This window comes from Macaca thibetana, chromosome 3 (assembly GCF_024542745.1).
Source record: "Macaca thibetana thibetana isolate TM-01 chromosome 3, ASM2454274v1, whole genome shotgun sequence".
Classification (NCBI taxonomy): domain Eukaryota; kingdom Metazoa; phylum Chordata; class Mammalia; order Primates; family Cercopithecidae; genus Macaca; species Macaca thibetana.
Genome location: NC_065580.1, coordinates 87266656 through 87290536, shown reverse-complemented (window position 1 = coordinate 87290536; position 23881 = coordinate 87266656). Strand labels below are relative to the sequence as shown.

General features: G+C 37.8%; 1 protein-coding gene across 5 annotated transcripts in view; it reads right to left on the bottom strand.

The window, feature by feature from the left end:
* The window catches only part of BZW2 (basic leucine zipper and W2 domains 2), a 59269-nt gene that overhangs the window by 20430 nt on the left and 14958 nt on the right, over positions 1-23881 (bottom strand). For 4 of the 5 annotated variants that reach the window (XM_050785379.1, XM_050785375.1, XM_050785376.1 and 1 more), the window contains exons 2-6: positions 19752-19816; positions 11853-12029; positions 4721-4824; positions 3349-3414; positions 71-206 (exon numbers count right to left, since the gene is read on the bottom strand). In XM_050785379.1, coding sequence (XP_050641336.1) covers positions 71-206; positions 3349-3414; positions 4721-4824; positions 11853-12029; positions 19752-19809 — 541 coding nt within the window. In that variant the 5' untranslated portion in view covers positions 19810-19816. Of the gene's footprint in view, positions 1-70; positions 207-3348; positions 3415-4720; positions 4825-11852; positions 12030-19751; positions 19817-22996; positions 23203-23881 lie in introns of those variants that run through there. The other variant, XM_050785378.1, reaches the window with a different exon arrangement.

Genomic DNA, 23881 nt, shown 5'->3' with positions numbered 1-23881 from the left:
TTTTTATAACTATCTGTGGCTTTATTTTTCCTTTGTTGTGTGACAGGCGAGAAAACAGGAGCCTCATTACCTTCTTTGACTAAGCTGTCGGTGAAGAGACTGGTGAGGATGGTGGCGGGCAGGGTGCCGTTGCCGAGCAGAATCCCTGACAGCATCGCCAACTTTGTCTGCTCTGTTTCGGAAAAGGCTTTAAGGAAGAGGAGAAGCTGTGGGTCAAAAAAAAAAAAAAAAAAAAAAAAGAAAAAGAAAAGAAAAAAAAAAGGAACCATGTCTATGAAGCAAAGGACTGAAGTGGGAAGATAAACAGTGTGAACATCCATGGCTACGTGGCACACACACAGGTCATATGCAAAGCATAGTAATTCATTTCATGATAAATTGGATGCCGTGGAAAGTGACTTGAGCAGGCAGGTTCCTTTCTTCTCAGTTCATTTACTCACAGCTGTAGATAACATTCACGGAAAGGAAAAGAGATATTTGGATGATATGTAAACAAATGGATTTATGTTTGACTATGTGCATGCAAAAGGGTTAAGTATACACGATGGACATGTTTCTGAAATGTATTGTTTTTCAAGTTTTTCCACTTCTTTGGGTGACTACCTCTTCCCCTGCTACATATGCCCGTTTTCTCTGAATAGAATTTTTACGGCAAAAACAGAAACAAATAAAAAGCCCCACAAAACAAAAAACCAGGAAAGAGTCGAAGTTAAGCTTTTGACATTTAATATATACTTTTCTGAGCTCACAGAATACAACAGTCTTCAAAACAAGACTGTTCAGGGAGAAAGGGGTTTTCTAGGTTCTTGATGTTTTTTGGGTACACTTTTAGATTCTCTTGCCCCCGAGGCAGGGAACTGAAAAAGTAGCAACCCTAGAAAAATATGAATGTAAGCTCAAAGCAAACAAAACAAAAAACCCACTTCCTATATTATATTTTCCTATAGTAGTCAGCCCTGTGGGATGTCCTTCTCTCTCTTAACTCTCCTCTGCTTTGACTACATTCTACTGTTACTTTCTCCATTTCACCAGTTATTAGGCTTTCCATGGAAATTCCTCAGGGGCCACTATCACTACAGGAGCCTTGCTGATTTTCCATTATTTTGTGCCAATGCAAAATTCACTGGCATTGATAGAGACTTAAGTGTCTCCATCCTGATGACGTGATTATTCCACTAGCTGCATAGGGGGTAAGAAAATATTGACTTACTATTCCCCAATAATTTAAGGATTATTACATTATAGACTATTTACATTATGTGAAAGTGGCAGAACTGGAACCAAACCAGTCCATTCGCCTCTCAATGTATACCTATTAAATTCTCAACAAATTAAAAAGAAGTTAACATCTAAGTAAGTGCCAGGGAGTGAGGGAATGAGGGTTTCAAAGGCTTAAGCTCCAAGGAGCATCAAGAATGGGGAAGAATGAAAGAACTAACATAAGTATAGACAGTTCATGTCAATTTGTCCTTTTTCTCCATTATAAAAATAACATTTAAATGAGAATAATAAAAAATAGCCTCTAAAATAAAATTTTAACACCACTTCTTCAAGTTCACGCATATGACCAGATTCATTTAAAATATACTTAATCACATAGAAATGGCACAAAAATTAGGTCATCATAAAAATAATAACCACATTGCTCAATTATATTAATCAACATTAAAACATAATTACATGTATACACACATATTGTTTTTCACTGCATTACATACTAATGATAGCTAAAACTTGTGGAGTGGGCCAGACAACTCTTCTGATCACTTTATGTGTATTAATAAGTACAACAGGCTCCATCTCCAATTACAGAAAAGAATACTAAGGTACAAAGATATTAAGTAATTTGCCTGCCCCAGGTCAAACTGCTACCAAATGGTTGCTTTGCACCTCGCATTTCCATTTAATTTGTCATGGGCATTTTCCCTTATTAATACATGTAGTTATGCCTACATGTATAAAAGACTGCATAGTATTCCACTGTATAGATTGTAAATTAATTAACCAGTCTTCATCTCCTACCAATGAACATTTAGGCTATTTTTCAATACTGTGGTGACATCTTTATACATATAGCTTTATATATCCATGCTAATGGATTCTTATAAATCCATGAAGGCCGGGGCATGGGTTATATAAGAAACATTTCTTTTAATGACTATTGTCAACTTGCTCTTCAATATTATACACGGAACTACTTTAAACTGGGTGGGGTGGGGGGCAGTTAGTGTGGGGAGGAGTGGGGAGAGTAAGTAAGTAGGGAAGAAGTAAGTATATGTTATGGTTACTTTTTTCACTTGGTGTTTTACTTTTAGATAGATATCTAAAACTGGAAGCAATGACAAAGTAACGAACAAATCTGAAACAGGTAAAGGTAGTGGGTGCTATATATAAATACAGGAGTTACAAACTGGAAGAGGGAACGTGCAATTACTCTAAAGAGGACATCTTTAAGGAGATGCTACTGTTGATTTGACTAGAGACCAATTACTACACTGAGCTCCTTATATGTTATTTCATATATTCCCACAGCAACCATAAGGTATATCCTCTTACTACAGCTATTTCACTGATGAGAAAGACTACTGAGATTTACACCCATACACTCTATCTCCAAAGAGGTGCTTCCATTCCCTTTGCTAAACTGCATAGAATTAAAGAATTTTGCTGAACATTAGCTGCTGTGCTATGTTCTTTCATAGGCTTTAACTACTTAAACCACTTTATCTTGATTCTAGTTTTCATTTTAACCTCTGCACGGTCAGAGATTATATCCCATAAAACTATTCTTACTGAACAAAGCACACTGTCTTACATTAAATATTAACGGAAAAAGTCCAGAATAATCACATATTTCTTCCTATAGCTATTAGCTAATGATCTTTCATACTCATTTATTTACCAAACATTTATTAAAAACTCACTAAATGTTACCACATGTATGGCACTTTTGGAATATCATTGTACATGTAAAATTTTATTTTATTTTATTATTATTTTTTCTGAGATGGAGTCTTGCTCTGTCGCCCAGGCTGGAGTGCAGTGGAGCAATCTTGGCTCACTGAAGCCTCTGCCGCCTGGGTTCAAGCGATTCTCCTGCCTCAGCCTCCCGATTAGCTGGGATTATAGGCCACCACGCCTGGGTAATTTTTGTGTTTTTAATAGAGACGGGATTTCAGCATCTTGATCAGGCTGGTCTTGAACTCCTGACCTTGTGATCCACCCATCTCGGCCTCCTAAAATGCTAGGATTACAGATGTGAGCCACCGTACCCGGCCACTTATAAAATTTTTATCCACCTCCATTTCATTACTATAAAACAGATAGGCATTATATTTGAATTTTTACCTTTTTCATTTCATCTTCAAATGCCTTCTCCAAATACTTATATCTCCTGATGAGTTTATTGAAGACCTAAACATGAAACAGAACCATTAAATATTAGGTCAACCAAAAAGACACAGAAGGAGGGTATAGAAACTCACTGTAATGACACCATAGATCTACAATAAAAAAAGTGTATAGTTAAACAGGCTCACACTGTAATATAAAAACTATAAGCATTTCAAAGATGCTACCATGACCTAGGGGAACAAATACGATCAAAATGTACATGTAAGATAAAACAAATTCATTCATTATAAAGATATAACCACTTAGATAATGATGTGATGGGGAGGAGAGCAAAGTGCAGGACAGATTCTACTCTAGGTAAACAACAAACATGTTTCTAGCAGATGAGCAAAAAATGTTATAATTTACTGGCAATAAAGGATGACTGGCCCCTATGGTTGTGTTAGAACTGTGAAGCAGAGTTGGCAACTGTATTAGGATCTAGACAGTCTTAAGTGGAATGATGTTTTTAAATGGGGATTTTGTAAATATTGGTTATTTTAATAACTGTGGAAATGATTTCTTAATCTAGTTCCTTTTTCTCCTACACACAAGCTATACTCCTACTTACAACTCTTGGGTATTCGTTTCCTAATGTAATCAAGATGGAGTCCAAGAGTAAAAATAATAATTGCCCTTTATGGGGAAAGAATGACCCAGGCAGGGAATTAACACACGATAAGCAAAAGAAATAAATTACATTAAAATCCCATAAATTTTATTTCCAATTTACACTAATACTCACATATTCTTTAACATGTATACAAGAAAAACAAATTCTCCTGATCCAAGAATAAATTCCCATGAGAGATTAACAAAAAAAAAAAAAAAAAAGAAAGAAAGAAAAGAAAAAGCATTATATTATTGCAGTTCTTTTTGTTTTGTTTTGAGATGGAGTCCCACTCTGTCATCCAGGTTGAGCAGTGGCACGATCTCGGCTCACTGTAACCTCTGTCTTCTGGGTTCAAGTGATTCTCCTGCCTCAGCCTCCCAAGTAGCTGGGATTACAGGCACCCACCACCACACCCAGCTAATTTTTGTATTTTTTAGTAGAGATGGGGTTTCACCATGTTGGCCAGGCTGGTCACAAACTCCTGACCTCAAGTGATCCACCCACCATGGCCAAAGTGCTGGGATTATAGGCTCAAGCCACTCTGCTAGGCCTATTTTTATAGTTTTAATGCCCATTATTTTCATATGTTTAAAGGCTTTTTCTAAGATTCCTATTTAAAAAGTGGGTGGGCTGTAGAGCTTCTATAGAGTTTTCCTCAATCCTCTTCAAATGCTTCCCTTCTGACTCAAGGGCAATCTCTCAAATAGGCTCTACCTGAGCATAGTTTCGGATGGTTTCATGATCTTCATTTGCTGAAAACACACAGTGGTTGGTCATCTTGGTCTTGTCACCATCATCTATGCGTGTTCCTCCAGGGGCTGAAAAGAGAAAGGTAATTATAGTTAGGATAATACTGAAATTGAGAACAGCATTTACAGAACAGATCAATTCTGGCAAATGAAAGAAAATAATGAAAGTAGATGTAAAATCTAAGAGTCACATAAAATGTCAAAGAATGACACACATAGATGTACACATGTTGCTGTATATTTTTTCCTTTTCTTTGAGATGGAGTCTTGCTCTGTCATCCAGGCTGGAGTGCAGTGGCACAATCTTGGCTCACTGCAACCTCCACCTCCCGGGTTCAAGCAATTCTCCTGCCTCAGCCTCCTGAGTAGCTGGGATTACAGGCATGCACCACCATGCCCAACTAATTTTTATAGTATTAGTAGATACGGGATTTCACCATGTTGGTCAGGCTGGTTTCGAACTCCTGACCTTGTGATCCGCCCACCTCAGCCTCCCAAAGCGCTGGGATTACAGGCTTAAGCCACTGTACTTGGCCTTGTATACTTCATGTTTCCAATATAATATAAATTAGTTGTTTCATTTCATGCTCCCACCATAGTGTACTTCATTTTAGTTCCACATCCTCAACTTCACTACATTCTATCACTATAAGTCTGGTTCTTTCCAAAGTATATTCTTAATCATGGAAGCAAAGAACAACCTTTATTCAGTAAATTTAATTTCATTATTCTCAATGCAACTCCAGATACTTCCCACTCCAGGACATAGTTGTTTCTTCAGGCTTGCTAACATTTTGCAAGTATTTTGTGGATACTCTACCTAGATATCACCAACTACAGAACGGACCAGACCTGACTCATAGATCTTTTTGCTTTCTACTTGAGTAGCTATTACAATTGCTTCCTCCTTCGCTAACCCAGTTATCCATGACTGGTTGAACAGCATGGACTCTGATGCTCGCTATTTGAATTTAATCACCCAGCAGCTATGTTGGCTAGAAGAAATTATTTTATTCTCTCTCATTTTTTTTCCCCATGGACTCAATAGATTAGATGCCTTTTTCTTCAATTAACTTTCCATATTCAAAGGGTCCTCCTACAAGTTTCAGTGGTAGCCATTAGAAGCATTAGTTGATTAGAAGAGCAGAATGACAACATTAGGAATTTCTGTTTTCTAATTTAGGTAGAAGGTTTCTAATTTCTGTTTGTAATTAAGGTAGAAGGTTTGAGCAGTTAGCTTAATATCTTTCATATACACAACAAATGTTTGTAGTGTATATACTTACACCAGCTACTGTGCTAGGCACCGAGGATACAATAATGGTCAAAGCTGAAAAGACAAACACTCTCTACTCATTAGCCACTCCCTTTATTTGTTTGTGTATTAGTGTATAATCACCTTGATTTAACTTGTGATTTCAGATCTCTGGATTAAAAGGGCCACCCATAGTCACCTTTTTTAGCAGACATAGGCAAATGAGAATTCAATTGAGTTATACTTTCCTTAGCTTATCATCCCCTCTATGGGCTTCAGACTTCAGCATACGATTTAGTAAGTAAATTAGTTTTTGGAGAAGTCAGCCCCTTTAGGAGTCTATTTTCACTCAATTAATTTATGCATGAGATTTAATTAGCCCTTTTAAATGAATATAACCATCTGGAACTGTTGCGGGAAGACAGGGAACCCGAATGGAGGGACCGGCTGAAGCCACGGCAGAAGAACATAAATTGTGAAGATTTCATGGACATTTGTTAGTTCCCCAAATTAATACTTTTAAAATTTCTTATGCCTGTCTTTACTGCAGTCTCTGAACATAAATTGTGAAGATTTTATGGAAATTTATCACTTCCCCAATCAATACCCTTATAATTTCCCATGCCTGTCTTTATTTTAATCTCTTAATCCCGTCATCTTCGTAAGCTGAGGATGTATGTCGCCTCAGGACCCTGTGATGATTGCGTTATCTGCACAAATTGTTTGTGAAGCATGTGTGTTTGAACAATATGAAATCTGGGCACCTTGAAAAGAACAGGACAACAGTGATTTTCAGGAAACAAGAGAGATAACCATAAAGTCAGACTGCCTGCAGGGCCGGGCAGAACAGAGTCATATTTCTCTTCTTTCAGAAAGCGAATAGGAGAAATATTGCTGAATTCTTTTCTCAGCAAGGAATAACCCTGGGAAAATGAATGCATTCCCAGGGGAAGGTCTCTAAAATGGCCGCTCTGGGAGTGTCTGTCTTATGCAGTTGTAGATAAGGGATGAAATAAGCCCTGGTCTCCTGCAGTGCCACCAGGCTTGTTAGGATTGGGAAATTCCAGCCTGGCGAAATTCTAGTCAGACTGGTTGTCTGCTCTCGAACGCTGTTTCCTGTTAAGATGTTTATCAATGACAATGTGTGCCCAGCAGGACATGGGCCTTCATCAGTAATTCTAAGTTCGCCCTGGCCTTGTGATCTTGCTCTGTCCCCATTTGCCTTGTGATATTTTATTGCCTTTGAAGCATGTGATCTCTGTGATCCACATCCTATTTGTACACTCCCTCCCCTTTGAAAATCGCTAATAAAAACTTGCTGGTTTTGCGGCTCAGGCCAACATGTGATGTCACTCCCAGAGACTCAGCTGTAAAATTTCTTCCTTTTGTACTCTTTCTCTTTATTTCTCAGACCAGCCAACACTTAGGGAAAATAGAAAAGAACCTACGTTGAAATATTGGGGGCTGGTTCCCCTGATATGGAACAAACTTAGATAATAATCTTCTAAAACCTCTGGGCTAATTATTGCTATTGCTTTTGATAGAAATTACAAAACTGAAGTTTGATATTGAAACTACAGACTTTTGAGAGGTATGTTTTTAAAGTTACATTGTTTAATGAAATAAAACACTTATTATATATTAATAATATTGCTACAGCTTGCATTAAAATTTTTGCTGATATTAGGACCAAGTATTATTTGCCATTTCTAATGTTTTTGGAGTGCCTGCTGTTTTTCTCAAGGTAGAAGTAAACTTAATATATTTATTGTATTTACTATACACAAGGTAATATTGAAAGACCAAGATAGCTGCTGTTTTAAGAACAATGGGGCTGGGCGTGGTGGCCCATGCTTGTAATCTCAGCACTTTGGGACAGATCACCTGAGGTCAGGAGTTTGAGACCAGCCTAGTCAACATGGTGGAAACCCCGTCTCTACTAAAAATACAAAATTAGCTGGACATGCTGACACATGCCTGTAATCCCTGCTACTCAAGAGAATTGCCTGATCCCAGGAGGCAGAAGTTGCAGTGAGCCAACTCTCCAGCCTGGACAACATCAAAAAAAACAAAAACAAAAACAAAAGAACAATGGAAGAAGATAAATTGTGAGTGTCAAGAAAATTTCTACATAATAATTAAACAAAGTATTTATATAAGAAGAATGCACCTAGCAGGCTTCAGTCCTTACATTACGTGTCCAGACTCAGCAGACATCTGGTGTTGTACAGCTTATGCTAAGCAAGTCATACCAAACATTTGGCCCTATGTTCTTCTTGAATGTAGAGACATGGAGTGAATAAGTGAAATCTGGGCTGCACTAACCAATGGAAATTGCTTAAAACCCTTCACCAAACCTTTCACTTAGGCATTGATAGCACCCATCAGATGGCCAAATTATTATTTACTGGACCAGGCCTTTTCAAAACTATCAAGCAGATAGTCAGGGCCTGTGAAGTGTACCAAAGAAATAATTCTCTGCACTGCGGTCCATACATTTCAATCCCTGTATCTTTAACCTCCTTGTTAATTCTGTCTCTTCCAGAATCGAAGCTGTAAAACTACAAATGGTTCTTAAATACAAATGGAGCCCCAGATGCAGTCCATGACTAAGATCTACCAAGAACCCCTGGACCGGCCTGCTAGCTCATGTTCTGATGTTAATGACATAGAAGGCACCCCTCCCAAGGAAATCTCAACTGCACAACACCTACTATACCCCAGTTCAGCAGGAAGTAGTTAGAGCAGTCGTCGGCCAACCTCCCCATTAGCACTTGGGTTTTCCTGTTGAGAGTGGGGACTGAGAGACAGGACTAGCTGGATTTCCTAGGCCAACTAAGAATCCCTAAGCCTAGCTGGGAAGGTGACCGCATCCACCTTTAAACACGGGGCTTGCAAATTTAGCTCACACCCGACCAATCAGGTAGTAGAGAGCTCAGTAAAATGCTAATTAGGCAAAAACAGGAGATAAAGAAATAGCCAATCATCTATCGCCTGAGAGCACAGTAGAAGGGACAATGATTGGGATATAAACCCAGGCATTCGAGCCAGCAACGGCTACCCTCTTTGGGTCCCCTCCCTTTGTATGAGAGCTCTGTTTTCACTCTATTAAATCTTGTAACTGCAAAAAAAAAAAAGAAAGAAATCTGGGCTGCAGATATAAATCTGCTGATCATGGTAAATGAAATTTTAAGAAACTCAATACAAAGTACACAGATAATTTTATATGGGGAGGTGGTTAACGACGGAAGCCAGGAGTAATGTAAGAAGTGGCATCCAGAGAGTCAGGAGGAGGTCTAAGTGGTCTCGTGTAAGGGAAGAAAATAAAAGAGTTCAAGAATGACAAAAGGGCCAACAGTGCTGCCTGGAGGTCACTCAGTCTGAAAAGGGTCCATATAAGCGACTACTACAATCACGTGACTTTGACAAGAACCAAAACTCGCTGAAAATCACTCTGATAAAAATATATCATAATTAATGAACTACTAAAAGTCAATAATATGTTAGGAAATATTCAACTCCACTATTAAAGTTTTAAAATGAAAATACTTATCACTTACCTAATTTCAGATATCTAGAAAACTGATGAAATTAGGTAGCTAACATTGTTAAAGGTGTATGTAAATAGGAACTCATAATTTTTGATAAAATATTAAACATAATGTTCCTTTTGAAGACTTTTTCTCTCTCAGCTAGGTAAATGGAGATAAATATAGATAAAAATGTCTCCATCTTTTATTTAATCCATTAATCCGTTGCTAAGTAGATAAAGATGTAATCAGGTAAAAGCACAAAGATAGGTGCATACAGACACTCATAACTGTTGTTTATAATAGCAACAACTGCAAACAGCCTAAATATTCTTTTTTTTTCTTTTCCTGAGAGTTTCACTCTTGTCGCCTAGGTTGGAATGCAATGGAGCGATCTAGGCTCACTGCAGCCTCCGACTCCCAGGTTCAAGGAATTCTCCTGCCTCAGCCTCCTGAGAGGCTGGGATTATAGGCACCCACCACCATGTCCAGCTAATTTTGTATTTTTAGTAGAGACGGGGCTTCTCCACATTGGTCAGGCTAGTCTTGAACTCCAGAACTCAGGTGATCTGCCCACCTCAGCCTCCCAAAGTGCTGGAATTACAAGCGTGAGCCACCACCCCGGCCTCTAAATATTCTTTAACATCCGTTTGGCTTTAATTCTTTTTAGAATCATCCAGTATAACACTCATGGGTGTGCAAGGCAGCAACATATTGCTGAATAAATACAAATCAGCATGCATAATATCATATTTGCATAATATCATCCATTCTCCAAAGTTTATGAGGTAAAGATAGTTCCTTTTTTTTTTTTTTTGAGACAGGGTCTTGCTCTGTCACCCAGGTTGGAGTGCAGTGGCTCGATCTCAGCTCACTGCAACCTCTGCCTCCTGGGTTCAAGTGATTCTCCTGCCTCAGCCTCTCTAGTAGCTGGGATTGTTATAGGCAGCCGCCACCACGTTCTGTCAATTTTTGTATTTTTTTTAATAGAGACAGGGTTTCACCATGTTGGCCAAGCTGGTCTCGAACTCCTGACCTCAGGTGATCCACCCGCCTCAGCCTCCCAAAGTGTTGGTATTACAGGCGTGAGCCACCACACCCGGCTGCTAAAGAGATTTCTAGAAGGGAAATAACCAAAATGTTAACAATGATTATTTTTGGGTAATAGGATTTGAGTTCAATATAGGTAGCTGTTATACTTGAATTATCTACAGTCATAATGTAAGCTCTTCATAACAATAAGAACAACAAAACTAATTCATTATGTGGTGAAAACTAGCAATGCAGAATGACAGAAGGCCTAGAAGTCAATTGGGCCACGTACCAAACAGATTGCTTGAAATAAGAGCTCAAAGAAAAAGGAATTTATGGGCAGTTCCACCTCAAGATGGAGGAATGTATGCACATTCTTTTTCAAAGCCAAGGTAGGCTGGCTTAAGCAGTGTTTTCTCAAGGAAAGACAATGATGGCACTTTGGGCAAGGCAATCTTTCATGATGTTGCATGTTCTTTGCATAGCAGAGTAGACACATACCTGCCCTCCCCTCTCAAGTCTTTTTAACAACTGAAACACTTGCACACATTTGCAAACTAAAAATTCCTGGCCTAGGAAATTCGACCATCTCTAGTGATTTACAGCTACCACAGGAACTAACTATAAGAACTCAGATCTAAAAATGACTATGAGAGGAAAAATGGGTGGTTGTTATACTTAATAAATATTAGAATCATCTACTTAATAAACTTAAATAGTATTCTGAAGCCTTCTTTCCTGATGCCTCTGTTCTAAAAGGTATAGCTTTTATTTTGTTTTTACCTATCTTTAACAATTTCTAATCTTCTATCTTTAATTTTTCTACCTATACTTACAATTTAAATGATTTTTCAAAAACCAGGTTTAAACTATATTTCTTGTAAGCTTTATTTATGGATGAAATGTCATTAATTAAACCTTGGAAATTTATACACTAAGTTACAGTCTTTTGCAGAAATTACCCCTTTTATGGCCCCTCCAGAAACACTGACAGATTATGGACACATGAGAAAGGTGGCTTTTAGGAAAAGCAAAGCGGCCGACTTCATTGTAACGTTAACCAAAGTCCTCCGTCCTATGCCTCTATTAACCAATCATTACTTCACATCCGCATTAATACCATTCCAAATCATAAATCAGGTAAAAATTATAGGCTTCCATTTGTATTTCTATCCACTCTAATAAACATAAACTTATAAAGACTCTATCTTATAAGGAAATACCTCAATAGAATTAAAAATACATAAATATACTACAAGAAGCAATAATGCATGGTTTACCAAGCATACTGCCAGCCACCAGGATATCGAAGAGTGTGTCTGCATAGCGACGATAATCTAATCTTGAGCCTGTAGAGTCCAGAAATTTGGCTACAGCTTCAAGGTCATCACCAGCCTCATTAAGCCCCTGGACAAGTGTATCCCTGAAGACTGTGGGTTCGAATTTCTCTTTTTCATCTAAAATAAAACAATTCAAAATAACAGTCAAATAAATAAATAAATACTGAGAGTATAACAATCAAAACTTAAATTCTATTTTATCTAAGATAGGAAAAAACATCCACAGAGCATCGCCAAAGAATGTAGGAGAATATACAAATATAAACAAACAAATAAAGATGGTGGAGGGGAATAAGGAGGGATGTCTCTTTTAAAATAAGTTACTGCAGGCCAAGTGTGCTAGCTCACGCCTGTAATCTCAGCACTTTGGGAGGCAAAGGTGGGTGGATCACCTGAGGTTAGGAATTCGAGACCAGCCTTGCCAAAACAATGAAACCCCATCTCTATTAAAACTATAAAAAATTAGCTGGGCATGGTGGCGGGTGCCTGTAATCCCAGTTACTTGGGAGGCTGAGGTAATCACTTGAACCCGGGAGGTGGAGGTTGCGGTGAGCAGAGATCATGCCATTGCACCCCAGCCTGGGGGACAAGAGTGAAATGTCGTCTCAAAAAAATAAAAATAAATAAAAAAGAATTTATTGCAGAGTATTTAAATATTTAATAGATGCAATGAGCCATATATGTATATCTACAGCTTCAGGACACATGTGCTAAACTTTTAGGTCTCATGATCTCTTGACACTTAAAATGTACATTTATAATTAGGATCCCAAACTTTGGAACTCTAATTCCAAAGTTTTGGATCCTAATCCAAAAACTCTTTGGAATCCTAATTCCCAAGCATTCCAAAGGGAGTTTTTGTTTATGGAGGTTCAATCTATGGATACTTATTTTAAGAAATTAAAACAAAACATCTTATGTATTTATTTAACAAAAAAATTAGTGAGAAGGACAGTATTGCTTTATACTCTTGCAAATCTCTTTAATGATCGTACATCTTTAAACTCTAGAAAACTCTTCTGTAAAATTATGAGAGAATGTGTGAAAGATGTGAATAATATATTGGTATCATTATAAAAATGGTTTTGATTTTGTGGGGCTTCAGAGGACTGACAGGGATATAGATATGATACAACTTTTTTTCCTTAGCAAAGTGGATAAGACAAATACAGAGCAATCACAAAGGCACACATGAAAAGCATAAATGATCTGTCACAGTGAAATGGACACATGAACCTACAGAAGTAGTTTGGTGTGGTGACTGGAAGTTTGGGTTTGGAAGGAGTTTTGGTCTAGACTCTAGCAAAACTTTGTGGAAGGTCGACTTGGAGCCAGGTCTTGAACAAAGCAGGGATCATACACTGTTGATAAGAAGTGAAGATCACAAACTACATGTCAGATTTGGTGGAAAAAAATTAGTGGATTAAAGGTAAAGTGTCTGTAGTTCAACTCAAAGGACATCACCTTTTTTGCCTACACTCATGGAGAATAACTCTGGATGTGAGGAGAGAGGAGCAAAGGATAAACCCAAAACTTCAAAAGAAAAAATCGCATCATAGATATCTCTAGTGGTGAAAGATACTGCAACAGAAGTGGGAGGGAGGGAAGAGAATATTACAAAAATATTTCATAAATAAAGAGTTCTTAGAAATAAAAAATATGATAGAAAAAGTAAACAACTCAATGGAAGCATTAAGAGAAAGCTAAGATTATCTTTCAGAAACTAGAAAAAAGGTCAAAGACCTAGAAAATAGTAGCAAAAAGAGTAGAAAAAGGGCAGACCTGTCAAATATCCAAAAAAAAAAAAAATTCATCTAACAGAATGAGAAAACAAAGGAAAGGACATTTTTTGAAAAATCTCAATAAACCTCATAGAAATGAAAGATTGTTTCCAAGTACATGGCTGTCTGGGAACCCAGCACAAAGATTGAAAGTAGATTCACATAAGGTACATTGATCACTGTGAGATTTCAGAATACTGGGAACAAAGCAATTATCTGAAGTTTCCGGGGCAAAAAAAAAAAAAAAAAAAAAAGTGGTATGTAAAAAGTATCAAGCAACTCAATTGCTCGACAGAAATACGAGACACAGAAGACATTTCTTCAGAGTTCTTAGGGAAAAGTATTTCCAGCCCAGAGTTCTTGTCAATGTTCAGCCAAAAGAAAAACATTTTTTTTTTTTTTTTGAGACAGAGTCTCACTCTGTCACCCAGGCTGGAGGGCAGTGGCGCAATCTTGGCTCACCGTAACCTCCACCTCCTGGGGTCATGTGATTTTCCTGCTTCAGTTTCCCAAGCGGCTGGGACTACAGGTACTAGATTTGTATCTTCAGTACAGACAGGATCTTGCCATGTTGCACAGGCTGGTCTCAAACTCTTGGCCTCAAAAGATCCACCGGCCTTGGTCTCCCAAAGTATTGGGGTTACAGGCATGAGCCACTGTGCCTGGCCCAGCCCAACTACTAATCAAGGGTAAGAGCAATATGAACATACATATACTGAAACACCCAAGGCCTCAAAAATAGATAATAACTGAAGAGTAAGTCATGAGACCCCAGGCAAGAGGGGAAAAACAAGACAGGCAATAGTACTCTTGTGGATAATGGTGAAAGGACATTTAAAGCTTTTCCTTAAGTGTTTTGTATTAAGAGATTTATACAACAAAGGGAAAGGTTAGAGTTGTCTAATTTTAAGGCACAGAAAACTAAGCCCCACCCCACTCAAGAGATAATTACATTTATTAAATCGAGCGATAACAAAATAATGTTATTTTTTTAAAAATGCAGTCATGTCATAGTTCAGCTGTGAATAGCATGTACAAAGTCACAAAAATATAAACCCTAAACATTGGTGTAGCTGAAACTATGATACAATGAAAGAATAGAGAAGGACAGGAAGTATGGGGGTGGGGAAAAGTGAGCAATGAAAGAGAGCGGAATCATCATTTTCCATAGTAGAAAACGTGTATTTAATATCTCCAACAGAAAAATCAACAACTAGCCATACTATGTGCATGCATAACTTTGACACAATTAAAAGCTACATTTTAAAACCATACAGCAACTGCCTAGTTTGTACTGCTTGTAAGTGGTCTAACAGAAGGGCTGGGTTGTAAGTGGTTAACCCTAGTCACATCAGCATGAGAACGAGAGAAGAATGGCATTCCCGGTACCAGTCAGAGTCACGCAGCGTGAGATACCAGAATGGTAGAAGTAAAACAACTACATGCTGTTATATTAAGTCTTGTGACCAGTTTCCAAAATCAAATAAGGTCATTCCCACAAAGGCCCTACAACATGGTTGGATGTTGATTCAGGTGGTAGAACAGATTTTGATGATTTGAAAATTACAAATGGAGGTACTGGGAAATGTAAATGGATAAATGAGGAAAAACCCAGACTATGCCAAGAATCCAAGCAGAGGACTTTGTTTTCAATTTAAGACACAACTTGAAAACTTGTTTGTAAAAGGATCTTCATCCTCCCATTCCAAAAGAATTACCAGCAAAGAGAAAAAGGAAGATAGCATACTACAGCCAAGGATATTTCAACAGTGAGCAATAAGGGTGGTAGGTCAAAATGATTACTTACAGCTTGGGAATCTTAAAAACTTATGATGGACCGATACGACTAATAATTGTTTTGCAGGCTGAAAAAAGCTCCCAGCTGCTAAAACAAACTGCCCATCAAAAGGACTAGAAAATTCCTATATAAGAAAATGGAAAGAACACTAATGGAAACTTGAGAAACAAGACAACATTGGACCTAAAGAGTCTTTTTCATCTGAAAGGACAGTAAATGTAGTTTGTATTTTATTAGAGGACAGTCTAGCAGAAATACTAACAAAATTCGAATGAAAATATGCCATTGCTTCCTTGGATTTCCATTTGGCAGTTCAAGTCTCCCTTGAAGTGAGAAGGATATAATTAGGGGTCTCCAATTTAAACTGTGCTGGTGAATCATAATTGTGATACTCAAGAGTTAGTCATAATAACCCTGTACTGACACAGAGAAGAAATGGGCCTAATTCTGACACTCAAATATGCCTATACGTTAACTAACTTGCTTATTGTGGGAACTACAGTAACTAGTTAAAAACACATTAGTGAAGGCACGCCAGGCACGCCTGTAATTCCAGCTACTTGGGAGGCTGAGGCACAAGAATCGCTTGAATCCGGGAGGCAGAGGCTGCAGTGAGCTGAGATTGTGCCACTGAACTCCAGCCTAGATGACAGAGTCTAGATGACTCTGTCTCCAGCAACAACAACAAAAAACATTATTACAGAGCTAAAGTCTCAGGGAGAAACCTGAGCGCATGGTCATGCTGAATGCCTGCAGTTTGACCTTTTTTTCTCTCTCTTGTTTTCGCTAATTGTAATCCAATTTTTCTAAAAATGTGCAGAAAGACCAGTTCGATTATTAAATGTTTCATTTAGCAAAGCATAATCCAATTGCTCACGGGAGAAATTTTCATCCTTTCAGATTTCCACAAGCCACAGTAAAAAACATAATTACTTTGGAGAATATATCATAAGCGAGATGTATTTCATAAAGGAAAAGAGAATCTGATTAGAGTTCTATTACATAATGTGTCCTGCCATGACGTTTCTATTTTACTGCTAAGCAATAACGACAATGCAATAAGAAATACACTGTCAGTACTAACTTGGCATGCAGGAGCATTCGCTTTGCTAGGAAATGTTTCAAAGTGAAGACATATCTTCAGAAAACAGCCTATCACAAGGACCTTGAAATATCCTCAGTAGTAATTTTCCCCAGCTCTACAAAATTGCTAACCACTTATTTGATGTCAGCCCCTTCATAATAGCAAAGAAAAGTTAAGGATGAGAAATCATCAGGAGGCATTTCACTACTAAGAGGAGCAGAAAATGAGGTTGACTCCATTTTTATTCCCCCATCAGGAGTGTGGCACAAAATGGCTCAAGTGTTGCTTAAATCCCCAAGAGATATGAGTTATATAAATCCAGATCAACTGGCAAATAATATATATTTCTCGGTGGCTCTCCCTGAGTACTCCAACAGCACAATCTTGACCACCAAGTGATTCAGAGGCAAACCGGTTCTGAAGGAGAGGAAACTTTCCGGTTCTAAACTGAAGACAAACTGTAAGGGCCAGTTTACTCGCTGACTCACGTCTGCTGTTGTGCAACACATTCTGAGGCCCTCTCTTGAGCTCAGTTCCAGTGGATTAGCGTCACACTAATAAAGATGCTTGAGCTGGAGATCCAGCTCCGAGATTAACACGATCCCCCAGGGGCAGGCAATAGCAAACGTTTCTGTGCCTCATAGCTGGGCATATATTGGCTATTATCACAGGTTTCTGAACCATATTGTTCATTACTGATAAATCCTTTTAAAATCATCCATGTCCTTTTTTCCAAGACTGCTTTGAACAATAAGACAATGAATTCTGGTTAGCACTTTGTGTTTGATATCCGCTTCCAGATGACAAGGGGCAATGCAGTGGGTCACAATTTGAAAGATTAAGATGAGGACTAAATAGAGAAGTGGCTCAGGTTATACTTGCACTTACTCTTTTTATGGGGATAGGCCAGAAATGAAAAAAATAGAAAAGGGAGAGTGCAAAACAGAAAAATTGTACAAAGTATTTTTTGGTTAGTTAATTTTTTTATTTTTATTTTTATATTTTACTTTGAACATGAAGCTTCCCAGCAGACAGCACACAGTTAAATTCAGTCTTACTGCTTCCTAGTGACTCTTACAAACACTTCTGATCCAAATGATCTATTATATTGCAATTTCTTTTCTGTCTACATGACTAGACTTGTTACTTAAATGGACATAGCATTGCAAGACAACACAGGCTGCTTAGCAGTGACTGCCAAAGGCATATAGTCAGTTATCAATGAAATAATTTAGTCCTCCAAGATCATTACATGGGATTCTGCTCCAACATCTTTTATCTTTATACATACTACCTTAAATATTTTTCAGTAATTCCCTTCAACTTTATTTAACTTAATCACTCATATCATCTTTCCTCTTTGAAAAAGTTTCCCTATTGAGTTTCAGTTCAGCATTTTTTTTTTTTTTTTTTTTTGAGATGGAGTTTTGCTTGTTGCCCAGGCTGGAGCTCAATGGCGCGATGTCGGCTCACTGCAACCTCTGCCTCCCGGGTTCAAGCGATTCTCCTGCCTCCGCCTCCAGAGAAGCTGGGATTACAGGCATGTGCCACTACGCCCAGCTCATTTTGTACTTTTAGTAGAGACTGGGTTTCACCATGTTGGTCAGGCTGGTCTCAAACTCCCAACCTCAGGTGATCCACCTGCCTCGGCCTCCGAAAGCGTGGGATTACAGGTGTGAGCCACCAAGCCTGGCCCCAGTTCAGCTATTCTTATATCCAAGAGGACCTCTATATAATTATGCAAAACTGACTAAATATGAAATCATGTTTAAAATATTCTTGGCTTGGTGTGGTGGCTCATGCCTATAATCCCATCACTCTGGGAAGCTGAGACAGGAACACTGCTTGAGCCCAGCTTCAACAACATAGCAAGACCTTGTCTCCACAAAAAAGTGGTTTCTTGGGTGGCTGAGGTGGGAGGAGCGCTTGAGCCCAGGAGGTCAAGTCTGCAGTAGCTGTGATGGCACCACTATATTCCAGCCTGGGTGTCAGAGCAAGACCCTATCTCAAAAAAAAAAAAATAAGCCAATAATTAATTTAAAATAAATAGGTGGATCACAAGGTCAGGAGATCGAGACCAACCTGGCCAATATGGCGAAACCCCGTCTCTACTAAAAATACAAAAATTAGCTGTGCATGATGGTGGGCGCCCGTAACCCCAGCTACTTGGGAGGCTGAGGCAGGAGAATTGCTTGAACACAGGAGGCGGAGGTTGCAGTGAGCCGAGATGGTGCCATTGCACTGCAGCCTGATGACAGAGTGAGACTCCGTCTCTAAATAAATACATACATACATACATAAATGTCTTTATACAGGCCAGGTACAGTGGCTCACATCCACAATCTCAGCACTTTGGGAGGCCAAGGGAGGAGGACTGCTTGAGGCCAGGAGTTCAAGACCGTGTCTGTACAAATTTTTTTTTTTTTTAATTAGCCAGGTGTGGTGGTGTGCACCTATAGTCCCAGCTACTTGGGAGGCTGAGGTGTAAGGACCACTTGAGCCCAGGTGTTTGAGGCTGCAGTGAGTTATCATCACACCACTGCACTCCAACCTGGGCGACAGTCAAGACCCTGTCTCTAAAAAAATGTATAAAATATTATTTACACAAAAAGAATGCTAAGATGAACGTTATAAAAGAAAAAAGTCACTCACACAAATAGAAATTTCAGCAGTCATCATCAACATGGGTCTATAACTACCCTTACCACAATGAAAGACACTTGAAAATATGGTTTTTAAGGGGAATTTAGGGCAGTAGATTTATTTTGACTTCCTCATTTCTGAAAAATTAAGAAACTCTTCAATATCTCACTTCCTAATTTACTTTTTATTTTATCATCTTTGCCATCAACGTTTTCATAAAACGACAAAGAAAGCAAAAATCAAATACAATGCTAACGTCAAAACCAGTGAAATTCACCAATTGCCTTCATAACCTCACATGAAAGTAAGACAACCTGAACAGAGATATCTATCCCATTCTGTAGCGTAGGCCAATTAAATAACTTGTCCAACAAGTAACTAGAAGTTCTATGGTTTCACTAAAGCACGTCAGATTCTACACTCAGAGCTCAAATGAGTAGAATCAGTGAGGTTGGGGGAAACAGGAATCATTCAGCTTCTTCTCCAATCTTACATTTTGGTTACAACTTTAAACACACACACACACAACCTACCCCTTTTCCGAGTTTTGAACCGCTGGCCTGTTAGCACTGGCTTCTGATGCTTATTCATAAAATTTCTGAAAACAAAGAAAATAAAGATTATGTATTTCAAATAAGCAGTTTATATAAAAAAATATGGGCAATAAATTTGGTTGAACATATGTTTAACCTCTCTAATTACTGAATATGCCTTTTATTTTTTAAATTGAGACAGAGTCTTGCTGTCGCCCAGATGGGAGTGCAATGGTGTGATCTCAGCTCACTGCAACCTCCGCGTCCCGGGTTCAAGTGATTCTCCTGCCTCAGCCTCCTGAGTAGCTGGGACTACAAACGTGAGCCACCACGCCTGGCTAATTTTTGTATTTTTAGTACAGACGGGGTTTCACCATGGTGGCCAGGTCTTGAACTCCTGACCTCGTGATCCACCTGCCTTGGCCTCCTGAAGTGCTGGGATTACAGGCATGAGCCACGGCGCCCGGCATAAATACACTTTTAAAAATGAGATCTAATTTTAACTCAGACTAGCCAAAATTTTAAAGTTTACCAATACTCAGTGTTGGCAAAAGACATAGGAAAAACCACCACAGACACCAACTTTGATGTAAAGGTTAAACTCTATGAAATACTTTGAGGAAAATTTCGGTGAGTATCTATAAATATTTACAGGGGCATAACCTTGGTCCAGCAATACCTTATCTGGAATTTATCCTATAGTTATGTTCACACAAGAATGCAAATATACTTGTATATGTAAAAGGATTTAGTTGCAGCATTGTTTTCAGTTGCAGCATTGTTGTATACATAAAAATAGAAAATGAAATGTCCTCAAATAAGCTATAATGTAGCCACCAAGTGGGACACCATGAAGCTTATGAAAGCATGAATTAGATCTAACTGTACTACATTTCTGATCCTGGCTACCTTTCTGACTATATATGTATATTCAATACACATCTTGTCTCATCCCTCATTGAGTTCCAGTCACATGGATCTCTTTGTTGTTCTTCCAATAGGCCAGATAAGGTGTGGCTTCTGAGGCTCTGTTCCTGCCTCTCTTTCAGGAAAGATCTTCCCCAGCTGTCCACATGGCTATCTCCTTGCAATCATTCAAATGTATCCCTGAAAAGGGAGGTCTTCTCTGACCATCTCCACCAAAGTGGCCCATTGTCAATAGCTCTCCTTACCTAGCTTTATTTTTCTTTAGCAGTGCCTGCCATTTTATTATTATCTCTTTGTCTAGGGTCTATACCCCCAATGAGTGTAACCTCCACTAGGACAGGAACCTTGTAGGTTTTTATTCCATAGAGCTCCTTTAGCTCCTCCATTCTGCACCTTTTACATTGAGCAAAGTATAAACATATAATAAATACTTTTCAAATAAGTTGCTGGACTGATATGGAAAGATGCTCAAGGGATAATGATAGTGGAAAAAAGCAAGCTGAATAAAAGAATGTAAAGTATTTGGTTATAAGGAGGGTGTATAGAATATATGGTTTTCTACGCAACAACAATTTAAGAAGGATAAAGAAACTATTAATAAATTTTTTATTTTTTGGTTTACCTTAATGGACAGGGATTTGAGTACTTCATACTATTTTACTGGATTTAATACACAATTTAAAAAATGTAATATTATCTTTGAAAAAATGTAAGGCCTGCTCCACAAGACTTCTTAAAAATTGAGAATATGCTTGTTGATATACATATCATAAACTGAAAGTATGTCTAGATTGCTTCAATTATGAAGGCCAAACATTCAATATAACATGCATTACTCAAGCAAATTATTTAATTACCTTCCAAAGATTTTAGCATTCATTTGAAAATGTCTAGATTTCCTTAATTACTTATGCCAGCAAACAATAACAAATTTACATTATTCAAGTAATTTAATTACTCCTGAAAGTTTGTTTAAATCCTTAAGAACATGAAAAAACTATTTATGTACCAAATATTCCTTCTTACTGCATAAAAGAGAAATTTGTAGCTTCACATAATCAAAAATTTGTTTATTATTGAAAACTTCAAGTTAATCATTATTTTAGAAGGGAAACTAATTAAAAGTCACATAAAAACACAAAAAGTAATTACATGGTTTGAGAAGTAATTTTTATCAACCCTATAAAATAAAATGAACTTAATACATCACGCTTCGAGATACAAAGGTTATTAAGCCAGAATCCATGCCCTCGAGAAACTCATTGGGAGGGATAAAATTCAAACATTTGCAACACAATGTAATAGTTCAAACAGCAGAAACACAGACCAGTGCAAGAATAAAGTGATTGCTTATGTGTATGGGGCAACAGCAACATATTGAAGTCATTACAAATTCTATAAACTTAATCAATGAATTCCCATTTCATTTGATGGATGTTGAAAACAGAGCTTCTAATGCATCATTTATATTCACTGCAAAAGTTTCATTCAGAAACTTTCCTGCTGGCATTATAAACAGATTCACTCTGGATCAGCCAATACTTTATTGTTGCAAAAGTGATGATGATATACATATTATTGTCTCCATATCTTCCAAACACAAATATTATACAAAATGTATTTGTGTTAGCAAAGAAAAATATGTGTCAAAGAATTTGGGTGATGGGTCTTGTACCAAGATGCGAAAAGAATGTAGCTCAACTAGGCAGAAATCTCTCCAGCAGATTTCTCTGCCAAAGATGTTTTTCTTCTTTTTTTCCGCCCTTCCTTTTTCTTTCTCTCTCCTTCCTTCCTTTTTTTTTTCTCTCTCTACTTCCTTAGAGATGAGAGTGTTACTATGTTGACTAGGGTGACTTCAAACTCCTGGACTCAAGCAATTCTCTCATCTCAGCCTCTTGAGCAACTGGGATTACAGGCACACACCACTGTTCCAGGCTAAAAATGGTTTTTAATTTGTAATTTCAAAAATTCTAAAGTGTGAGTCCCTCCTAAAAGTTTTATTTTGGGGTTTAGAATACAAACTCATGGAATTCCCTAATTAACTCTTTGCACCTTGTTTCTATTATTTCTGTTAATGGAGAAGTACCACCAAACACAGCATATGAAAGAATTACTCTATTTTCAAAATCTTTAGCTTTTATACTTACTTCCTTTCTAAGCATAAAAGTTTGTTTCTTTATAACCCAGCTATGTGGGCTTACTTTTCATACCCTCGATATGTTCCATGTGCACAAACACATAATAACATGCAAACATAAAAATGTACACAAAGACTTTGATATAACAACCAAAATTAGAACAAACAAACAAAAACTCACCCACTGGTGGTGACAGACTAAATGAAGATATTCTGCTCTCCAAGAGTGTCTATCCTTTAGCTGTTACTATTTGGAGCAGAGGCCCCGCTTCCCTCTAAATTTAGCTCTTCATGCTACACTATAATCTGCTCCAGTAAGGGTCAGCCTTTATAAGGTACTCACTGAGCCCTTATAAAAGCCCTGGCCTAAGAGAAGCAAGGACACTTTGAATAAGAAATTGTTAGCTTCAACCTAGGAAAATAACAAAGAAACAGTAACAATGACAGTTCTATTAGGCCAATGTCAAAGGCTGTTAGTACACTGCCCTACAATGTAGTTTCAAATCTAATAACTAAAAATACATGTTTAAAAAAATAAAAGTTTAACAGTATCCTCAGAGAGAAATCCCTGTGGGGTACAACCTATGCATCAAGACAATTTGGATTCTGTTTTAAAAACTATAAGCCACACACAAAATACGCACATATTCTACCAAAATGGAACAGTTCCATGGTTTAAAATAATATTAAAATTGTATGTAAAATGGTAAACAAAATGGACTTAAGTATTTCACATGTCATCTAAGAGACTACATTTCTTGGATAGTCCATATAAAGAGTAAAAGAAGGTTATAAGAATACTAAAATGATCCAATCAATCAAATATTTAGAAACTTGATACTATATTAATGAATTGAACACTTTTGCAAATTCCTATTTTAAGTGTAAATTGAGAGGTTTTTAGGTCTAACCTATTACATCTATTTCTGTTACCTACCTCACTCTGTTAATCTTCTAACTGTCCTAGCATCTTTTTCAAATTCGGTCCCTTAACTCTGGGCTCAGGTGTAACAATGAGCCACACTGGCACAGGTGCATCTCATGGCAACTGTGCACTAATCCTTCC